At 41.5% G+C, this 22,950-nt stretch overlaps 1 protein-coding gene across 1 annotated transcript in view; it reads left to right on the plus strand.

The window, feature by feature from the left end:
- Positions 1–2,105: 2,105 nt before the first annotated feature.
- LOC308110506 (sphingosine kinase 1-like) overlaps positions 2,106–22,950 on the plus strand; it is a 36,916-nt gene continuing 16,071 nt past the window's right edge. Inside the window, exons 1-2 of the mRNA XM_080464831.1 lie at positions 2,106–2,641; positions 21,919–22,068. Of these exons, the coding sequence (XP_080320957.1) occupies positions 2,215–2,641; positions 21,919–22,068 (577 nt within the window). The 5' untranslated portion in view covers positions 2,106–2,214. The remainder of the gene's footprint in view (positions 2,642–21,918; positions 22,069–22,950) is intronic.

Below are 22,950 nucleotides of genomic sequence, written 5' to 3' on the forward strand. Positions count from 1 at the left end.
CAATTTAAAGAAACTTTGTTATAGACTGAAAATTTTAACTGGATTACTGTAAGTTCTATCTATCTATCTATCTATCTATCTATCTATCTATCTATCTATCTATCTATCTATCTATCTATCTAGCTTTTCATTATTGTCAAGTAAGAGACATTTTATCTTCTGGCTGTTCCCTTCCAATCATGTAGGAAATTGCACAATTTCGGGCGAAAAAAGGGCGAAGCAAAAACCTTTTTGCTTTAATGAAAGCAACAAAATGAATGAATTGTATATATGTATATTTAAAGTAGAATAAGAATCTGTATTTCCGATAGGGTCAGATATCAAGTATTGATGGACCAAAAATAGGATTGTTCTGTCTATTGAGTAAAAATAAATGGATCTGACATGTCATCTGATATGACATGTCTATATTTATTTTGAAAAGTATCATTCCATAGTCATGACAATACCTCATTATATTTATTGTATATTATATTTCATATTATTAAAAAAAACATTTTATGGATACATTTTCAACAGATAATTGGTCTTAATATAATACAACATGTTTAAATGAATTGATTATTAAATACATGGAAGCAAAAACATTAATTTAAAAAAACTATTATTTATGGAGAAGGGGGAGATTTAATAAGTTATTGTACACTAATAAAACATTTTAGATCATTTTAACTCCAACATGTATAGCAGAGGACAGTGCCATCACTTCAGAAGTGGACTTTTCCTGACATTTTTGTGTGAAATTCATCCATTCATCCTCTCTATAACACTTATTGTGACACACATCCGTTAAACGGCGCAGCAATGTGTGTATTTTAGATATATGGAATAGAAATGACCAACAAAACGTTTCCATGTTGTAGCAGTTGGTTGTTTCTTCACGACCTTCGCAAACAAAGTTCTCCTCATACGTCACAACCAGCTTAAAGAAAATGTAATTTAACTGATTGATTTGGTGATTGTGTTTTAATATAATCACCGCTAGGGGGCAGCAGAGGTCATGTTTTCACAGGTTTGCGCTACACGGAGCCAAACTTCAGCGAGAACTGCAGTCAGAGTCAAGTCAGCTGTAAACACCTGAAACACACCGGAAAACAACCGGCTACATAAATAAGAGTATCACATTAATACTGAGTATAACGAGTCATATTGTATATGTTTTATACATATATATTTGCATATTATATATCTTTTACATCTCTTTGCTTCTCATATTTGGTACTGTTTTGCATTTTAATTAATTGTTTTTTGATTATGAGTAATTTCTTTCTTGTAATTATCTTTCCTTTTCTTGTAAATTCCTTCCCCTGTTTATTGAGTTCATATAACTTTGTTTTCTGTCGTGTAACATTCTTTCTCTGGTTAATGGATTAACCACAACTGCACTCGGTAAAGCACATACCTTCACTCATATCGATGCCAACTAGGTAGGTCAAGTAGCTACATCCCTGTGAAGCACTGAGCTGGGAGCGTCTCCATGGCAACAGACACTGATCTCCTTGGATCTCATCCATGAGGTGCCTCTCTCATCCACTTTGTATGGGAAATGGTTTCACAGTTTTTTGAGATTTCTTCAGAAACGGTATGCGGTTATCATCCCAAAATCAAATCAACTGGTCCTTGGATGATGACAAATAATCCCTGACAATTTCATGCAATTTGGTAGAGCAGTTTTTGCAGAAAGTTGGTAGGATACATCCCTATAACCCAATAAATAAATAAATACATGCAGACTAACGGCTCAGCTACCAGGCTACGGAGAGGCTGCAAGGCATCCCAAAGTCTAATGGATTGATCCTTTGATGATAATAAATTTATTGCAATTCGGGTGATTAATTTTTGCGAAAAGTTGGTCAAATACAGACATACGTATGTACGTCTGTGCCTATTTATTTACGTACGTACGTACGTACATACACTATATACATACCAATAAATAAATAAATAGGCACAGACAAAAACAGTCTTCTCACCCAACTTTTGTTGGCGAAGAGGCCTCGACCAAAGGCACGCTGATAGGCACACGGTGCTTTTATTTTGAAAAGTGGGCGGATCCGGCCGCAGTCAGTGTGTTGGTCTTCACAGGTCCGAGCAGCGGCAGCAGCAGCAGCAGCAGCCGGCTGACAGTCAGTCCGCAGCTCCGCACTCCGGGAGCGATGTGACCGCGCTGCCGTGTCCCGGACCCGCAGCTCCCCGCGTCCCGGTCCTCCCAGGATGGACGAGAGGAGGACAGACTTGGAGAGATTCCCCAGCATCAGCTCGGTCACGCTGTACGGGGAATTCACGCTCACCGGTAACCGAAAAGTCCGGTGCTCCGTGAACCTGACCGAGCGGGACCTGGTCGTCCAGCGGCTGACGGCGGCACCTGTCGGGCGGAGCAATGCGGTGCTCAGCCTGAAGGACTGCGTCGGCTGCCGGGCGTACCGGGGCAACGAGCCCGCGGACCCGGCGGCGTACCTGTCCGTGTACTTCTACCCGCTGCGGCGGCGCTGGATGAGCTCCGGGGTCTCGCGGCAGAGGGTCGAGCAGTGCTTCCGGCTCGCGGCGCTGCAGGACCCGCGCGCCAACCTGGACGAGGCGGAGAAGTGGGCTCGCGCCGTCCGGGAGCGCGCTGCCCGGCAACAGCGGCTCCATGGAGACGGTGAGTTTCTCGTTAGCAACCGGAGCAGAAAGTTTGGATCGGAGTCAGACTGGAGGGAAACGACGAGAGCAGCCGGGTTTAAACTATTTCAACGTTTGTTCCTGGTGTGAGATTATAGAGGCACTTTGTTTACTTTGTCTCTGTGACAGAGCAGCGGGAAGTGAGCCACAAATTAATAACAAAGATGTTTTGTTTTTACTAATATGTTTTACTTGCTTTTATCTGCAATTTTAACATGGAATGTAAAGTGACCTTTGGTGTATGAAAGGCACTAACAAATAAAATGTATTATTATTATATTATTAATCTATTTTAAACTTGTCTTAAAGTTAACTTTAAATATAGTAATGTTGGCGCTATAGCAACTAAATTCCTCATGGCAGTTAGAGAAGTGGACTTTGAGGAGTCCTGAAGAGTTTGGACGAATCACCACTGTGGGTCCCTGAACTTGACCCTTGACCCCCACGAACTCCCCAGAGCATCACATTCTAGAAATAGGTCAATGTGGAAAAGGAATTTCCCCAAGGAGACTTTAATGAACTTTGATTAGTTCAATTTAATAAAGTTACTAGTGCAGGATCCCAATATTATTGAATTTCATACTCAACTTCCAACATTTTCCTCCAAATTAAGTGTCAAAAGTCTTTATATCAGTATTTTACAGCTGTATGACAACATAAGATATATTCTGTGCCAGAGCTTGTTTCCACCTACAGTAACAATACAGCTATTCAACATGTAGATAAAATAGTTGGACAGAGACAGCACTTCATCTTTTAATTGGTGTTTTAATGCAGCAACCTGTGCTTAACAATATGCAACGAGTGTTGCGAGAGAGTCCATCCATCCATCCTCTATACCACATTATCCTGTCCAGGGCGCTGGTGCTAATCCCAGCTATCTGTGGAGAAGGGCAGGGCACACCCAGGACGGGTCACCAGCCCATCACAGTTCAAACACTTTGTCAGATCAGTTTTGATTTTGAAAAAGGACGCATCCTTATGGGGGAGAACCTAATAATGACAGACAGTTTAAAAGGAAATGTTCTTGACATTGATTATCTTGTTTCAGTCACACATTTCCTTTAGTTTAGGGGAATTAAGTAATTCTGTTTTGTATATAAACATCCAATAATAAAACGTGGCAGTTCCTCTTTTATATTCAGTGGCTTTGAAACTGTTAATCATCATCATGGAGCCATTAAAGGAACAGCTAATCACTTCTTCTCTGTGGATACTAATCGTTGTCTTATTGGTTTCTAGAAAGCTGAGTATTACAATTTCACAGATCTTTGTTAGTTTTATGCAGAAATAGCAGCATCACTCTTGCTCCTAGTTTATTTTTGTAACATAAATCATTTATTCTACCGCTATTAATCACCTCATTGCATCCTTTTGTTCTGCCTTTGTCCCGGGCCCTTCCTCGGCTCTGCATTCGTTACCTTTAACCTACTCCACACAAATGAATAAAAGAATGAAGCAGAGTCGCATTTCAGTAACTCTAGAGCTCATTTCTTTTAATATAGACGAATCCTGAAAGCACAGTGAGCCACTGCCTGCATGAATAAAACAATAGCACTCATGTTGTTGTATGGGGTCACATTTCAGGAGCCGCAAACAAAGATATCTACTTTAAAACACACCCGACAAGCACAAGTTGCTCGAGGTCATGAAATGCCAGGAGGAATGATGACTCCAGTGGGGAATGTCCCTTTAAGTGGAGGTTTCGTTTCTAAAGATACGTTATCTCATTATTTGTCCTTCTAACCAAATCATCTTGCTTCATGGAGGAAAAATAAGTTTTGTGTGTGTGTGTGTGTGTGTGTGTGTGTGTGTGTGTGTGTGTGTGTGTGTGTGTGTGTGTGTGTGTGTGTGTGTGTGTGTGTGTGTGTGTGTGTGTGTGTGTGTGTGTGTGTGTGTGTGTGTGTGCCTCTCTCAAACCTTTTCCTCCACACAGCCATCGTGTCGCTGGCACACTGTGACCCAGTTTGCATTTTCCCATTTGCACAAAATGTATTTTTAACGAGACAAAACATGCTGCGATTCTGCGCCGCCTGTCATTGTAAGGCGAGGAAGGAGCTGACTTTTCAGTAACTCAAGACGGTATTATTTGTTTTGAATGATATCGTTCTTTGGCCGTCTTTCGACGTAACCCGACACGCCGACGGAGCTTGTTCGCCGCCCCGGGAACCGGGACCCAAACACAAGCACCTTTTATTACTTTACCGGCCCTATTGTGGCGTCCTGTCTCCCATCAACACCCCATCCAGACTCGCACCCAGGTTTTTGTTTTCAAGCAAGCTGCTCGGTTTGTAGCTTTTCATTCCGGCTTAACAAAACCCATATCCGCACAACTCACGGGTCAATTCAGTTTTTATATATAAAGCATCAATTAGAACGTGGCCATCTCATGGCACTGCCACAGGAGAAGCACAACGATCCCACATGAGGAAACATGGGCGACTGGAAAGTGTGCAAGAAAACTGAAGCGTGTTCCCGTCATCCGTCACATTATGCCTTTTAAGATCGTCTTTTAGAACCCTAAAGTCGTGGACTTTCCTGTCCCTCTTTACTCTTTCCTTTGGAAACTCAGTTCTTATTACGTTACGTCTGCCTTTACACAGCCGGAGCTCCACAATCTTCATGTTTTACCTTCTGAAGTTATATATTCGGTTATATGTTTATCCAAACCAGAATTTTAAAATTTCGGATTGGATTGGTTTCTCTGAACTGTGCTCGCAAGCAATTTTTTTTTCATCCCAGATGACTCTCTTGCTCTGCAGACAATCCTTGTATTGCCGATCTTTTATCTGTGTGTGTCTAATGAGACGATACAGAAGCAGAGAGGAGAGAGCTCAGACGAGAAGAGAGAGAGAGAGAGAGAGAGAGAGAGAGAGAGAGAGAGAGAGAGAGAGAGAGAGAGAGAGAGAGAGAGAGAGAGAGAGAGAGAGAGAGAGAGAGAGAGAGAGAGAGAGAGAGAGAGAGAGAGAGAGAGAGAGAGAGAGAGAGAGAGAGAGAGAGAGAGAGAGAGAGAGAGAGAGAGAGAGAGAGAGAGAGAGAGAGAGAGAGAGAGAGAGAACCCCAGTGAGAAGTGATAGTAATTTGTGATTGTACAGCGAGTGGGAAAAGGCAAAAACAAGCACAGAGCAGGTTTGATCTCCCAACACTAAAGAAGGTCTGCAGCGTTCATTGATCTCCAATCAGTTACTTACAGTTGCTGTCACCTTTTAAGATTTAGGACAAAGGCAAAGTCTGACTTGTCATCAGCAATTATTTTAACGGATTCTCTAATTGACCTGGAGCTCATTGAGTTGAATGCAAAATGCAGCTGACTTGGTGAAGTGTTTTGCAGACTTATATTGTCAAACAATTTGTTTAGTTGTGCTTGAGAGGAGAATATGAATCAATAACTGGATGTAGATGTAACATAAGCGAGTTAACATGTGGATGAAGTTGAACAAGGGCAGAACAGAGACAATATTGTCACTTGATATTGTTGTTTAACGTGTGACACGTAATAATTTGGTGCGTTATGTAATACATTTTGTCCTTTATCTACATACCGTACATGATTCTTTTTCATGTCACTCTTTGCTTTTGCTCACGTCCTGCCAACATAGCAATGCGAAGCTCTAAATCAGGTTTAACTTTCTAGATCAGCTGCCATTGTGGCTGGAAGCTTTTTAAAGTTACAAGCCAATCGGTTTTTGCACGAGCCATTTCTATTTTCCTGAAGAAATGAAACCAGATTGTAAGTGCCACTGATTGCATTTAATCAATTAACCCACATTTTGTAATAACTGTTGCGATATGTGATAAGTTATTACAAAATTAAAGTTTGTTAGAAAACGTGTTGAAGAGTTTTATTACAAAATGCGACATTATTACATAATGAGTTGAAAATATATTACATTATTGCACCGTTATTACATAATGCGATGCTACATGGTGTGGTTGCAGGCTCCAGCAAGTTTGAGGGAGCAGGATACAAGGTAGACGGATGTGAACTCTACAGATTATGAATGCATAATTTGCACAACCATCCTGGATTTAGCTCCATAGATTTTGATGGACAGACTTGTCTGACTTCTGACGTTTCCCAGCTCAGTGTGAAAGCAGCTGCCATACTTTGCTCTGTTTATGTAGCATATCACAATTCACATATCCAATTATAGTATGAATACGTTCACATTTGCCCTAAGTGTTCAACACCGGGGGGAAAAAAGATTTTCTTCCCGATGACCTTGTTGGTTCACCGAGAGTGCACCAGTGATTATTAAAGATAGTTTACCTTGATACTCCAGTTATGAGACAGACGTTTTATTCATGCACTTTGTGTTTTTAAAAAACATTAGACACACTCTGTTTTAGATGTGGAGGAACCTGTGTGCTCAGTTATCAACACCAAGCTGACGCAGTTTGTGGAACTGATGATCTCTGTAATCAATTGATTGATTGATGAATTTTAGTTTTTTTTGCTTAGACGTGCGGATGAATTCTCAGGCAAAGTAACCAAACTAGGAGGGGAGTTGCTTCCTGTGAGCTCAGGTGTGAAAATTACCTTTTTTGTTAAGTCTGAACAGTGAACCTCTGGAGCTGCAGGGGTCTTCGGAATCTCTGGAATGTGTTGATATGATTTCAGTCTGCGAGTCTTGTGGACGAGACTCAATCATGTCAGTGAGCTCTGTAGCCAAGCATTAGTCCAAATGAAGTCGGTGCTGCCGGTCTGACCTCGGCATTAATGCTTGTGTCATTGGCTTTATCCATTTGTGTTCCTGCAGATGTAATTCTCCATTGGGAAGGTAGACGCACAGCAGTAGATCTGTAACGCCACAGCTACCTAAACCCTAAACACCAATACAACGAGAAACTTTTAATCCAACTGCATCATTTATATCTTTTCTTTAGCATTCACAAAGCATAAGAGACAAAAACAAGCATTTTTCACACTTGTCTGCTGTTTCTTCTCTGCCGTTAGCTGAACCTGACTCAGCGTTTCTGTTCAGAGCATTAGTGCTTGTTTGCATGATGATGCAAACGTCTGTTAAAGCCGAGACCCAACAAGCCATTAGTTCTCCCTGTGGTGTTTGGTGTTTTAGGATCGTTTTCAATCACTCTTGGAATTTAAAGCCTGACGCATTAAGGAGGATAGTGTGTCTGTAAAGTGCCACACATTTATATTTTAAGCAAACCGCTTTATTGATTGTGTCGTGAAAGTGGTAAGTTGGAATAAGTTGTCTGTACGTGGTGAGTCATTTCCAATAATGGACAGGAAGTGTCGAGGGAACGTCAGACATCTCCAGCCTCTGCAGTGTCTTCAATTGAAAACCTTGAGGTGATGTGAGGTGACGAATGCGTCGCTATATTTTCTTTGACTCAACCTCTGTTTCAGGCTCTTGATTCACGTTCCTCATTAATTCACTGTGGGACTGACTCTCACAGCTGACGCCTCAGCTGTGTCTCCCAGTCTCTTCCTAAACAGTATTGATTGTAGATTGTCAATAAAATAGATTGAATCCACCCTGTGGACAGTGTTACCATTAAGATGAGGGAGGTGGAGACAGCAGGCAGAGAGGATACTTGATATTGATTCATTTGAAACGGTCACAATTCTTTGTCGTCTGCGTGGAGTGCTGCTGCGGCTGCTGCCTGTCCAATCACAAATAATTTAGGCACATTAACAATAAATGAGCGATTGAGGTCTGTTTCTGAGGTAGATGATGGCAGTGGTGTTTTTACCAGCTTTAAACTGGCTCAGCCATTATCAGAGGAAGCACAGTGTCCTTACCGGCAGATAAAATGTAAATGACTGAATGTTTGGGAGCGGAGCCGCAGCTCATCTCGGCACACCATGACTTCCATGACGCTGCTGGCTCCATTTGGACTGCCCTGGCTAACCTTGCTGAATATTTTGGAGACACCTCCAGGAACCACAGTCAGCTGGCACCTTCCGTCTTATTGATATATTTCAGTATCGTGACTGAGCGTCCTACGCACACACAGCCATGGTTGTAGACACGCTGACCTTACCTAGTAAAACACATCATAAATCACATATCTTACCAGCGCCTTTGTTAGATCACATAAAATAAAATAAAAAATGCTGATTAAATTCAGTTTGTGTGTAAAAACAAGGCAGACATTGAGCACTACAGCCCATAAAAACTCTCTGACCTGCATCCTCCAGCTACAATCCAGTTACTGTGATTTGGTATCGAACTAACATTTGCAATCAGTCCTTCATTTTCCTTGACATAACTGACATGTTTGACAAATGTGTGCAATTACAGGGCTAGAATGGAAATATCAGAGGGGTTTTTTTCCCTTCACATTGCTTTACACTAGTGATGCAGTCAGGCTCCAGGGTGATGTAGTGGTTAGCGCTGTCATGTCAGTACAATCATCCCTGGTTTCAGTCTGAAATTGTGGGTATTTACTTCCCAGTGTGACATTCTCCTTCATCATTAGACAGAAGATTTTATCACGGCGCGACATGTAGAATAACCACAAGCGTTGTTTGACTGAAAGTAGGACGTGACATGTGGAGGCGGTGCAGAAGTGTCAGAAGCGTTCTGAACATCTTTTGAATCATCTCTGAGGTTGTGAATCCGTGGGAACGACAGTGATGAGCAGCACCTTATTTGACGTCTCGGGGGGAGAGGATGACTTGGCTTCTTTTAGCAGTGAAATCCAGGCCTCTCTCATCCAGCCCGTGCTTTTACTAATACATTACCCCCGACTGAGACACAGTGGAAGCCGGGACACTAGTTTCTGCATTCAGTTACACACAGATTCAGTGTAAAAAAAAAAAAAAAAAAAAACATCTGAATGAGAAAATGTGGTATACAGTATTTAATTAGCAAGCCCTGATCTTTAATTGAAAAAGGAGCTTGTCTCAGCACTTATTTAAGACTGCGTCCACAATTCTGCTTTCTACTTTCCTTTGAGAGAACAGGAATACTAACCATAGAGTAAAAGATATAAACAAAAAAACACACTGCTGTTCATGTATATTATGTGATGAAACTTGGTATAATTTCAAGTTGAGTCACTTTTGAAGTCAACAGAGACAAACTTTATGATCCGGTGTTTTGATGTCCAGCAGCGAGCGCACCGGTTGGCATATTAATCCGCAAATTTGATGAATATAGTGTTTTACATGTCTTCCCCGAATCGTACGAGCTGAGCTTCACCCTTAATGAGCTGGTTTTGTTTTGTTGTTTATCCTAGAAGTACGTTGATATCAGGGACCCTTTTATCCAATAGTCTGTCTCATTTTCTCTGGTTGTGTCGATTTACTAATGTGAACACAAGGCAGATTTATAATTTATGCATAAATGCTCCTGGTGACTGAAGTCTCTGTCCTATAAACAAATATTCAAATTTTTCTTAAATAAGCTGACAGTATGATGTGTTCAAGTTGAATGAACTACTGTTTATGCTACAAAATAAACAAACTAGTGTTTCGATCTGTCAGAACTGGAAGTCAATCAACAGTGTCTAAAACCCAAAACAGGATATGATGACATATCACACTCCATTATTATTATTATTATATTAATATAGCAGCAATCTGCACTAAGTCACATTTAATGATTCACCGCATTCATTAAGAGTCAAAGATCAAACCACTGATCCCAGGATTGGAGGACTACCCACTGGACCACCTGGACCTTGCCTCCTAATTGGGTGATTGTCACACTCCGTGTTTATTATTATGCATTTTTGTTGTTGTTTTGAATAATTTCATTTGTGCCCACATAGCCCAAAATAAACTTTTCAATCACATATTATAATAACACATATTTTCCACGTTTAATCCTCTAATCTTTCCATCTTCTCGGGATCTCTTCTTTCGATTTTGTGACCGATCCTGTCCTGTGTTGTGTTACTGTTTATTTACCTCCCCCCATATTCACATTAATTGCTGGAAAAGTCTGACATGTTTGATCACCTACTTTAATATCATGTCGAAGCCTACTGCGTCTGTGATGACTCCTCCCAGCCACTCCATGACAAACTCCCCGTTTACACAATTCCAAGTGAAAACGCAAAGAAAGAAGCAAACTATTCCTTTACAATATAATAAAAAAAACACATCAATTGGTTTGCAACTAGATTTCCTAGCATTTGCTATAGAATTCTACTGTGGTAATCGCTCTCTTTTTTTTTTTAACATTTCCTTAGACTCTAGGGGTTGTCCTCTGTGTTTATCACCTTATTGATTTTGTTTTGTTTGCCTTACTTTAGCTTATTGTGCTGTCAGAATCGATATGCTATCTAATGAAAACATATTGCCAGTAATGAAAACTCATTTATTTTCCCCACTCACTTGGCGCTGGTGGTGTTGGTATTTATTTGTGAGCGAGTTGTCTGAGTTAAGTCCAAGAATAAAGTGCAGGTCCTGACAACATATTCTGAAATAGAAGCTGAGTAATAAACCATCCCATCTAAGGTCACACCCTTGATGAGCAATCGGCCTTGAACTGCCAACAATAAAGACGCCTCCCGATTCATTCGACTGAAACCGCACATTGTAATATACTTAGATCAGACAACAATACGCGTAGTGGAATAGTTTAGATGAGTTCTCTCTGTGGTATGAGAAGCATTTTGTGTGTCCTTTAAGTCAGACGGCAGCAGTCCTCTCCCTCAGGATCGCTGCTCTGGCGGACACGCGCTGCGATTGAGCTTGATGTGCTTCTCAGAGCTCCGATTCAGCCTCTCGCCGTGCGTCTGCAGCTCCTCGCGGGCGCTGGAGGCTGACAGCAGTTTTGTGTGTTTGATAGCGGCGTCCTGCCCTCTCTTGTCTTGCAATGATCAAACACAAACAATGTTGCCTGCTGGCAAACCGTAGAACTTTTTCAGCGTTCGTGTCTCCGACTTGTGCATCGTACCAGCAGACAGAAGAATGTGGTGCTCACCCAGTTTGTTATTCTCAGAAAAAAGAAAAGTGCCTCTTAAGTCATTCCCTGATACGCTGACAGCAACGACCACTAATTGACCATTCGGCCTACAAACGGCTCGTTCACTGACGAGAAAGTCAGCTTCGGCTCTGGTGAAAGAACATGTGGTTGTGGTTTTTTGTTTTATGGTGTGAAATGCATTTCTTCCATAGGTTGATGTACAGCACATTCTATATGTACTTATCTGGGGGGGGAGGTTAAATCCAGTTTTGGGGTTTTCTTTTACACTTCCCACCAATACGCACTATCAGTTTGAACCTCCAACTCACGTGATGTTAATCAACAATTTACAAACAGCACAGTTTTACTAAGCTTTAGGTTCTTCAATTCTTTATTCTGGCATTGCTTTTCCTGCCGCAGTCCATCCTCCCCTTCAGAATGTGACCCAGACGACTAAAATACCCACACGAGATGGACGTTTTTCCACAGACAAGCCGTGGTTACATCCTCGCACTGCTGCCCAAACCTCACTCTCATTCTCACAACACATCAATCTCTGTATAACAAAGCTCAGGATGCGCATGGACAACTGCATCCCGGACGGCTCAGGAGGATTTGAATTCAAACCTCAATGTCGTAAACTCTCTGCCTTTCCTTAATATAGATCCAACGCAGGATAACCACCACCACCACCACCTCCTCCTTTGCCTTCCACACCCTTTGTGGTTCTGGCTCAGCAAGAACTCTTGGTGTGTTGATTCAGCAGTTCTGACTGCTGGATTGAGGGGAAGCACTAAAACTTGTCACCTGAAACACTCCGGTGGTGAAATAAGGCTCGATGGTGTTTCTTTGAAAGAAGGCAGCAGGCAATAAAAAGTTATTGTTGGTATAATTCTTAGTGATTCCTGATGCCAGAATAGTTTGAACTTTGGAAACACGAGTGCCATTGTGCATCAGAGAATGACCAAAGGCTCTACAATTAATCAGCAAAATAAACAATTATATTTTAAACACTTGCATAATGTGGAGGACTTGGCATTAACACATCAACCTGAATCATCTTATTACTGCAAATCTCCACACGTTATTGACTTATTACAGATTCAAATGTGATCTAGATTCATTTTTTTTTTAAGTATACTGGATATTTCACCTGTAAAAATAATTGTAGCTGTTGAGATACACAAAGTGCAGTATTGCCCTCTGAAATATGATTAAAAATTAAATGTAAAACTTTTTTATGTCAAATTATTAACATTTAATGCAACATGTTAAAAGAAGTGAGCTTGATAAAACAGCTTGTTTTTGGACAGAATGAACAAAGGAGCTTCTTGAAGCAACAAGATAAATAAAGATTTGATTAAATGTTTCAATCAGGAAAAGAGACTTTAAATTCAGATTTTAAAAAAGACTGAATAATTATTGTAGTAGGCAAGAAGTGAGGCATGTTGAATCCCACTAGAGATCTTTACCAAATGTAACCAGCAGGTTCACTTTAGTCTGCAGCAAGTTCTCAAAAGTAAACTCGATTTCAATTGATTTAGACTTCAAACAAAACTGTAAATCATATTTAACAACAACCTTATAATAATTAGTGAAGCTGATCACATTTCAGGAGCAATATCGTGCTGGGGTTATGCGTCATGCTCTAGAACTTGTGAAAAACTAGCAGCACTGGTTGTTTTATAACAGATGCCGACTGGTGCTGCTGAAAAGTGCCTCAGGTTTGGAACAGGTTGTTCACTGAAGTGTCCACAACGTGTTAATCTCTGTGATTTTTGCTGCATTTCATTGACGTTTGGTTCTTCCCTAAGCACATTTCCTCCACACACATCAGACCTTGTGAGACAGCAGCCGACTTTTGCCCTCAGCTGGTCACAGACCAGGATTACATTTTGCATTCGGTGGGTTGTGAGTGGACATATCTGTCATATTACACAGGGACTTGGGCAATTCAAGTACCAGGTCAAATACATGTTAATCTATTAATCCCTTAAATGTGGAAATTGGATTCCTTCCTAATGGGGTGTTTGTCCTGGCTTACAGCCTGTATCAGTGTTGAGCAAAACAAAACAAGTCTGCTGGAGAGGGAGAGCATGGCCTCGGTTATCTACGCTGCAAGTCTGTGTGCATGAGAAGAATTAAAAATATACCTTCAATACCCATTATAGCAAAGCTGCAACAGATACCAGCTATATTAAAGAAATAAATAAATCCCCAAATGCTGTTGCAGTGACTCCTTTCCTTGTGTATTTTTAGTCTCACATTCACGTCGTCTTGTGCAGAGTGAGCAAGCTGACATTATGAAACCACAGGACACTGTTTATGTGCCACATGCTGCACAGAGAGCTGAACCCGTGAGCACAAGAGGCTACACAAGCGCAACTCGTGAGTCTGCGGTTTTTGGAGGACTCGAACATCACAACTTCAGTGATTAGTCGTCAGCGCAACCGGTTTTAAGACGGCAGTACAAATGCAGGAGATGCTCCATGCAGTTTGTTTATGAGGCGATGAGGCAAACATCCATCTTGGGACAACAAGCAGATCGGGAGGCTGAGCTGTTGAGGAAGACCAATTTGTTCCATGTAAAGATTTTAGCTGTAGGTGTTTTTGCATGAGATGTTGGTGGGAATACAACCCATGAAACTGACCTTCAATAAAGAGCCATCTGTCTGAGACTAAAACAGGGACTGGCTGCCAACAGCTGGGTTTGTGCTTGGGTGCAAAAGATTGCCGTTTTTCTTTTTGTTAAAAGAAAACCTGTTATTGCAATTGTTATTGAGTATTTGCAAGGCCCACAATGACACCACAATGTGAAGTTGTTTTTTTGCGGCTGCTTTCACCAACTTGGAGATGAAGTGCTGCACTAACAGGGTGCAGCATCATGTTGACATGACTTCTTCGTATGACAACATGGGGAGCGGCGTGGCCATTTGCATTTTATTTGTGGCATTTTTATGATGAGCGATTTAATCCCCTCTCCATCCGGTGTCTGCTAAACACGGCTACACGTCGCCGCTCCTGTGTGTTATGGACAACTTCCCATTTGGAAAATCAAATATATAACTAGAGCTACACTCGGTAGATCGCAGACCTTCGCCAACGCCACATTTGTTTGCGGAACAGAGTTAGCATTGCTAGCATGATAGCTCATATAGATGCTAACTTTACATCACTGTGAAACACTGAGCAGGGAGCGTCTCCATGGCAACAAATCTCCTTTGAGCACCTCCACGAGGTGCCTCTCTCATCCGCATTGTACGGGAAATAATTTTGTTATTTTGGGGGGATTTATTCGGAAACAGCTAGCCGTCAACGTTCATGCAATTCGGGTGAGTAGATTTTGCGAAAGGTTGGTAAAATACGTGCGTACATACAAACCAATGAATAAATTAATGCACGCAGAGAAAAACAGCCTTCTGGGCCAAACTTCACTGGTCACCTCACTTCATTGGCAAAGGTAAATACGTAACAGCCCTGATGAAAATGGCTGAAATATGGGTGCAAGAGTCCATTTCTACTGGACTGCTGGTTTTTTTCAGCTAATCTGTCGAGAAGGAGCTTAATGACGGCAGCCAGTGTGGTTCAGGTTCATATCAGCCATCCTGATTTCTGGGACCTTCTGCGCCGCTCAACCTCAGAGTCTCCCAGCATTTGCAAGGATACCAGAAAATATATAAATATGTGAAACAAATGACTTCATAGCAAACAATAAACTCAATCCAGCCCTTTCTATCTTTTCAAAAGCATGTTACAGTCTCACTTCGAGCTACAATCAGTAATCTCAACTCAGTGATCTGCTCTTCGTATTTCTGGTAGTAAACTTTTTTTTTTTATAGCTTTTCATGCTGCGACACTCACAATCTGAAACATATATTCAGAGAAAGAGGTGATTTTATGCCGCCGCAGGGTTCCCAAATAGACAGCCTTGAATGTGAATGGCTCCGTGTCACGCTCTCTGAACAACGTTTTGAATTTTGTGATATAAAGAAATGAAGAGGGTTTAAGCCCAAAATGTCGGCAGATATTTTTTCATATTTCTTGTCATATTTCTAGGTTTTTTTTGTGACGATTCTTCCTCTTACAGCCATGCACATCCATGTGTGTACAAACAAATCCAGTTTAATTTAACAGAAAAGTGCTATTTCTACCTTTTTTTTTTAAATTATCTCTCGTTTTTATTAGCATTAATTTGGGCATTTTTTTCTGTGTAGCTTCCAGCCACAGTCAAGTCGAGTTGCCAATAGTTAATCAACGCCTCTTTCGCTGCTTCTGATTTATTTACGAGAAGACATCACATCTGTGAAATTCCTGTAAAATCAGTACATCAAATGAAGATGCATTTTTACCGACTAAGTGGTGTGACGTGTTCACAGCTGAGCATAGCTTTTTTTGGGGTGGGGTGGAGGGGTTAGTTTTTAGTACGACTCTGACATCGCTGATGAGGAGCTGGTTTCAGGAAGTTGGACCGACGCTTGTACCAAGTCATCACTGCATCACTGTGAGTCAGGCGACTTTGCCTCACACCTCGCAGAGACAGAATGACCATTGAAGGTCAACAGAAATTAAAAAATTTTCCTCACCGCTCACATTCATTCATCTTCTACATGTATTTTTATCCCCGTTCAAGGTGTTGGATCCTGTTCCTATCAACATGGTGTAAACGACAGTTTAGGTTTGAGGTCGGATTGAGAAGGCCACAAGATGGCAGATCAATAGACAAACGCTGCCGAGACCCAGGCTGGTCTGATCAACTCTGGCCGGGTCGCCTGGGCGACGGCGTCTGTTGTTGAAAGACCCAAATGACCCCGTCACATCACTGAGAAAGTGTCCCAGTTCATCTCTTGATCTTGTTACGTTTTGCTGATTACGCAAATACTGATCAGTTTCTGTGTCTGAAGGCCGCTTGCAAACCTTTTATTGTCGTTCCATCAGGCGGTATGCTTCGTAATTTGTTGGATGTTGCGCAGCACTATCCTGTTTTAATCATCAAATTGATTTTGAACATAACATTGAATAGAAAAATTAATACTTCTACATCCAAGAAATACAAAGTGTTCGAAAAGGAGCAGGTGGTAAAAGACTTGTAGTAGTAACTCTTGTACTTCCGTGCCACTTTTTTTTATTTATTTTTTTTATACCAGACTGACTTCTTACACTTCCTGGTGGCGAACCAGCGATTAACAATAAGTTTGTGAAAAGCTCAAATCTATACAAACCCTGCTACAAAACATTCTTGAACCCCTTCAGTGTTTGAGGCGATCCAGTTTTAGCATCCTCTAAATCATCTTTTAATTGACTTTTATTATAGTTTTAATCTCAAGTGACACATTTGCACGTCTCAGATGCAAACATACAATGCAGGGATGTAGTGTGGTTTAAACAAAAAAAAGTCATTTATAAAATTGGTTCTGATATGTGTTGCTTTGAATAGAAAGACAGGCGAAGAAAGAAAATGCAGGAAACTACACAAAGTCTCGGAGTGTGTTGATAGGAGCCGACAAAGTGCTGAACGCAGAGGAAAGCTGTCACACCAAACTAAGAAGCTTGTCTATTCTCAGACTGTATATGAACCCAGTTTCAGCTATTATAAGGAACCTTTTCCGGACTATGTGCTTTTTTTCTTTTTTCTTCTCCCCAGGCTCCAGGGTTTTTCCCTTTCATATAGACTGTTATTTCCCGTGGCAAATACCTCGGTAGTGATTATTCCATTAAGATCTGGAACAGTTCCCATGCTGTTGGCTTGACGAGAGCAGATGAGACGTTGGTAATCACAAATCAAGGGAACGCGGTTGACATACACTATGTTTTGTTGTATTTCATCTCTGCGAGGTAGTGTTTAGTCTGGAGCAGGGCCATTCCATTTATCACTACATCAGACACAGTAATCTTGGTAATTATGCCCACGTTAGCTCTGCTACCATTGTTTATTCATGACAGTGGTGCATCAGTGTGGCGATCAGGACTACGTCCACTCATAAAAACACCAAATCCACAAACACTACACGCTCCACTCCTTCCAGAAGTTACCGGCTCAGCTGTACAGCAGATTGTCTCCTCGGTGCTGAGCATCCTTTGTCAGATGTAAGTCACACTTTGGCTCAGTGCCACCGAGCGGCTGCAGCAGAGCTAATGACAGAGGAGGGAAGCCGGAGCACCGACGCACAGATAGATAGTGTCCTCAGGAATGTTTGGAGAAGGGGAGCGGTGGCACACAGGAAGTGGCATGGGATAGGACTTAGCCAATGAGGGCCATTGTGAGGGTGTCGCACGCACGCACGCACGCACGCACGCACGCACGCACGCACACCAAGGTCAGTGCGTTTGGGGCCAGCTGTCATGCCAGCTGATTCACGAGGGCACTTTCCCTCAGGAGTCCAGTCATTATGATTTAGGGACGAGTCCGTCCAAATGATACAAGGAATCGTGAAGTTGGTCTTCCACGGTTACAAAACAGATGGGCCCCTCCAGCTGTATAACAGTGTATGAACAGTAACATTTATATTGGAGATGCATGATATTATTGGCACATTGGCGTTAGCCCAATGGGATTGAAAAATATCTTAATCATAGAATCTACACGGAATAATTCAAATTAGATGTACATTTTTTCTACTTGGAGTTTGCATCTTCTCCCTGTCTTCTCTCGGTACACCAACTTCTTCCCTCTATAGATTGGTCTAACGTGAGCTGGGAAAACCTTCAGAACCTCACTACCTCAACACAAGAAAGTGTGCACAGAAGACAGATGGGTCTGTTGGTGGACTTGGCTAAACTATGATCATTAACGTAGATAAACATAAACCAGAGTTCAGACTTGATAGATTAAAGGTTCAGCTAAAAAATAGACTTGAACCTGGGTTTTCTGTCTCTGGGGTGACCGGGAATCCAATTTTCAGCCACGTTATCTATATTTCTTTAATAGGATTTCATGTTAAATTCAATGGTTTTGCCATTTGACTGTACTTGTTGAAGAGCCTCCAGTTACACTCTCACGGTTAAGTTTTCGCATTTCATAGGAAACTATAAGGCACTTTCTACAATCTAGAGCAGGTTTTGGGAATTGCTTAATTCTTTTGTTATTTATTTTTTTGTTTGTGACAGGGAGCGCTTCCTGACGTGTTTGGCTTCACTGTAGCAATATGCTGTGAACGCTGAAGATAGAAAGGTTGGAAATGTACTAACGTAAAATAAAAATTAAAAAGAGCCACAGGAGCATTTATTAGTAGATATTTGAAGCTGTGTGTTATAGACGAACAGACGTCCTGCGAAACGGAGGTGGTTACCTGAGGTCAGACCGCAGGTGATCACACGCCGGTGAAGGCTTCTCAGATGTGGCAACATTTTTCACAGCTGTGTCACTGCATTCCTGCAGGATCACTGTGCACCCGGCACAAGTACCCATTAAAACACAAACAGTTTGAACCAGTTTTTTGAACCAGAGCATCCGTGCTTGGGCTGCTCCCGCCCATCCTTGCATATTTATCAACTGTCAGACTTGTTTCTGTGAACATCCAGTCGACTGAAATGTGAACTCAAAAGTGGAAATCTCCAGGAGGAAATCTCCGCAAATCTCAGTTTTTTACTTTGGGGCTAATATACAGTGTGTGTGTGTGTGTGTGTGTGTGTGTGTGTGTGTGTGTGTGTGTGTGTGTGTGTGTGTGTGTGTGTGTGTGTGTGTGTGTGTGTGTGTGTGTGTGTGTGTGTGTGTGTGTTGACAGGGCATGACACACCATTATTCTTGTTTTGGGCTGTTTCTGCAACAGGAGATGTTTTGATATCCCTCCACCGCAATGTGCCAAATGTGGCTGATAGTCGTCAAACTCCACTCTCCCCCCCCTTTTTTTTTTTTTTGGATTGTCTCTTCCCACCTGAGCCTTCACAAAGACGTTTTCAGAAAAGAAGAGAAAATTCATAAGTTGTTTGCTCCAAATCTGTCAAATTATATATATATTTTAAAAAAACCTGCCCTACAGGAATTTACACAGTTTTTTTTACAACTTCTGACACATTTCAGTTAAGTTTCCCTGGTCTCATCTTAGATGTTTGGTAATATTTCTGAAAAGTAGAAGTTAAAGCTGGTACTATCTAATTTATCCTCATTGGATATTGTTGGAACATAAGGCCAACAGGAACACCTCTGTTTTTATCTCCATGCTGCGCCTCAGAAACACCACCAGCTTCAGCTTTAAAAAGATCTGGGATCCGTGTAAGATCTGTGTAACCCTCTGAAATCCGTTTGATCCCCAACATATTTTGAACACTAATTTGCATCCACCCCGCAGTTAAATATTTAGGACAGAGGCTGCTGCTTCTCTGCTCAGCCCTTCTCTCTTTGCAGGCCGTGCAGTGGCATTAATTCAGTGTGTAACTGGCCACTGACCTTTGTTTCTGCTGGTATCTATAAATATCCTGTCATTTCTGCTCTTGTGTCACTTTATCAAAACGTTTTTTTTTTTTTTTTTTTTTAGAAAACATGCCAGAGACATTAAGGCCCTGTTTACATGACAACAAATACGAGTGTATCCGCAAAACCTTCTTCACTTTTGGGGGGTCCGTTTACACGACACCAGTGTGCGGATGCACTGTATCCACAAAGTTTTTAATCCGGCTCCCAATGTGGAAAGATTCTTTCAAGGCAGCTATTCCATCCAGCAGAGACTGATGGAGGCTCCAGAGCCTGTTACTGAGCATGCGCATCTCTCCCCCTCCCTCCTGCTCATCCACTTGTAAACAAACATGGCGGCCCCGTAGTGGTTTGACTCACGGTCAGGATTCTAGTCTTATCGTCCAGATCAGTAGTTTAATAGTTGAGACTCTCCCCTGATAGCATCCGATGCGTCATCAGTTCATTCAGATGTCTGGTTCTCTCCATTTTCTTAACGTTTATTAGCGTATTGTTCTCTGCACAAGTCTGTGTAGTTTAATTACAAAATCAAGCAACAGCGCCGTCCAGTGGCCCGGCATACTAACGACATCGTTGTCGCCGTGTCCGCTGCTGCAGCGTAAACACACTCCTTTTTTTTTTTTTACGGATTAGGTTGTTGGCACCGTAAACGTTGTCGTGTGAATGGGGCCTAAATTAAACGAAACTAGCTGAGTTGTTGCAGCAGCAGATGGGACGTTTCGATAGTAATAATAACAAAGGGTCAGGCAACTTGAACATATTACATCACAACATTAAGAATTCATGAGGATGTAATCAGATGGTCTGCTGGTGCAGAACAAATTCATATGAAACAAAGAAATGACATTATGACTGTTATCACTGAAATTAATCTGAAAGCCATATCTGCTGTGTGCCGTTTATGCTTATGCACTTTATATCAACACCCTCTTATACCCATGGTAGTAGTTTGATACTGCGGTGGTTTGACTATAATTAAATATAAAATGCTTTGCACCTCTTTCTGTCCGACACACAGGCCCCACCGAAGCCGGTTTGTAGAGATAAGCGTCCCGTTTGAAATGGATCCAGGTGCACAGACTCCCCGGTGATCTTCTGGCTCACCTTCTATTGTTTCCCACCTCACGCTTGTCCGCTCATGTCAGTCCAAAATGACCTTGATGATGACCAGCTGCGAGTTAATTTCTTCTCTTTAGGGCAGTTAATGTAAAAAACAATTCTCTGAATATAAAATACATCAGCAAAGTCGACCACTCGCTTTTGAACTATATTGTCAGATTATTATTAGACAGTTTAATTCACATTTGATTTGGTTCATTACAAATCATTTCTCACTCATCTGGAAGATCAACTCTGAACGGTTACTAGTTGAGTGGATGTGTTCATGAGTAACTGAGAAAAAGACACGTTTTGACTTCTTTTGTGAGAATAATACAACCGCTTTGTGTAAAACTCTACAGAGATACTTGTGCACTTTTAGCCTCAAATGCATGTTTCTGATCAGAGGGAGGAAGATGGGGAAAACCTGTGCACGGGGAAAACATGTAACTTCCACCAAAAAAAAACAAGGATTTCAATTTTAAACTTTCCCGCACAAATGCCAATCGCAACACCACTGTGTGGCCTGGATAATAAAGCTTTAGTATTGATAACTTAATGTCAACTGTAACTGAATAGTTTTCATAGAGGTTAAAAAAAAGTAACCACCAATTTGGAGAATGTGAGGTTGAGAAAGTAAAAGTCCCAAGAAAACAAAATAACTCAAATACAACCAACGGAGAATTACTTTTTTATTGTTTATGTGGTAATGGAAACCTTTCTGCAGTTTCAGGGGCAACCACTTCTGTGCTGTTTGTTGATGTCACGTGAATGCTGAAACCTCAAAATGCTGACTTTCCTATCAGTTAACTCCTTTTAAGTTACCAGATGATATTATATTAACGATATTCCCTCTCCTTCCTGCAGGGGCGCTGGTGAGCCAGTTGTCTCGTCCATGCCAGATGATGTTGCTGGTGAACCCACAGAGCGGGAAGGGACAGGCGCTCAGTCTGTACAACAACCACGTCCAAAAGATGCTCAACGAGGCCGGCATCGTCCATACTCTGGTTATCACTGGTGAGCTGCTGACACAGTTGTTTTGGTTTTTAATTTAATATACGCAGATCTACCAAACCTTTTGGACCACCTCTCCAATATTGTGCAAGTCCTACTTTTGCAGCTCCGTATTCAACAAACTCTTGACACTGTAGTCGCTGCATCGCTTTTTCTTTCCTTTTTGATCGATACTGACCTCTGCAGACTGGGAGCAACCCTCTAAAGCTGTACTCTGAAGATGCTCTTATCCACATTGTCGTCATGCTGTGGACCATATTAACCTTGTTCACACCCTGCCCAGTTATTCAGCTTCTAACACACTGACTTTCATGACTAAATAACCAGTTGACATTTACAGGTATCATTAGTGCTCATAATGTTATTTCCGATCTGCATGTTTTTATTTTATGTTATTTGTGATAATTAAACATCCTCTACCTGGTGTATACCCACATGGATGAAGTGTAAATGTTGAGCCGTACGCAACCAGCAACCAATCTGGGTAAAAGCTCCAGAACCTCTTAGACTTTTTTGTGGAGCGAATCAGCACTACGTCCTTGCCATTTTTTTTTCATTTTGCTTGCCTGATTAAGCAAACACTTATTTTGTGATGGTGTTTTTTGGTAAGAACTTGTAATACGTGAAACAAGGACACAGAATCCTTGTTGCATTTAAGTAAAGTCTGATTGAGGGATTTATGTGAAAATATGCTAGAAATTATGTACTTTTATTTATATTTATTTGAGGTTGTCTGTTTGTTGTCTTTGTGTTTCTGTCGCGGTGCGCAGCATCACTTTGCAAAGCTTCACGGCCGCCTGCTGCTTCAAACCTTCTTCAGCTGCAGACTCTATTGACAATTACATCGCATCTGAACCATCCTTTCACTTGTATTTGTTGCATTTA

Source organism: Lipophrys pholis (assembly GCF_963383615.2).
Source record: "Lipophrys pholis genome assembly, chromosome: 5".
Lineage (NCBI taxonomy): Eukaryota > Metazoa > Chordata > Actinopteri > Blenniiformes > Blenniidae > Lipophrys > Lipophrys pholis.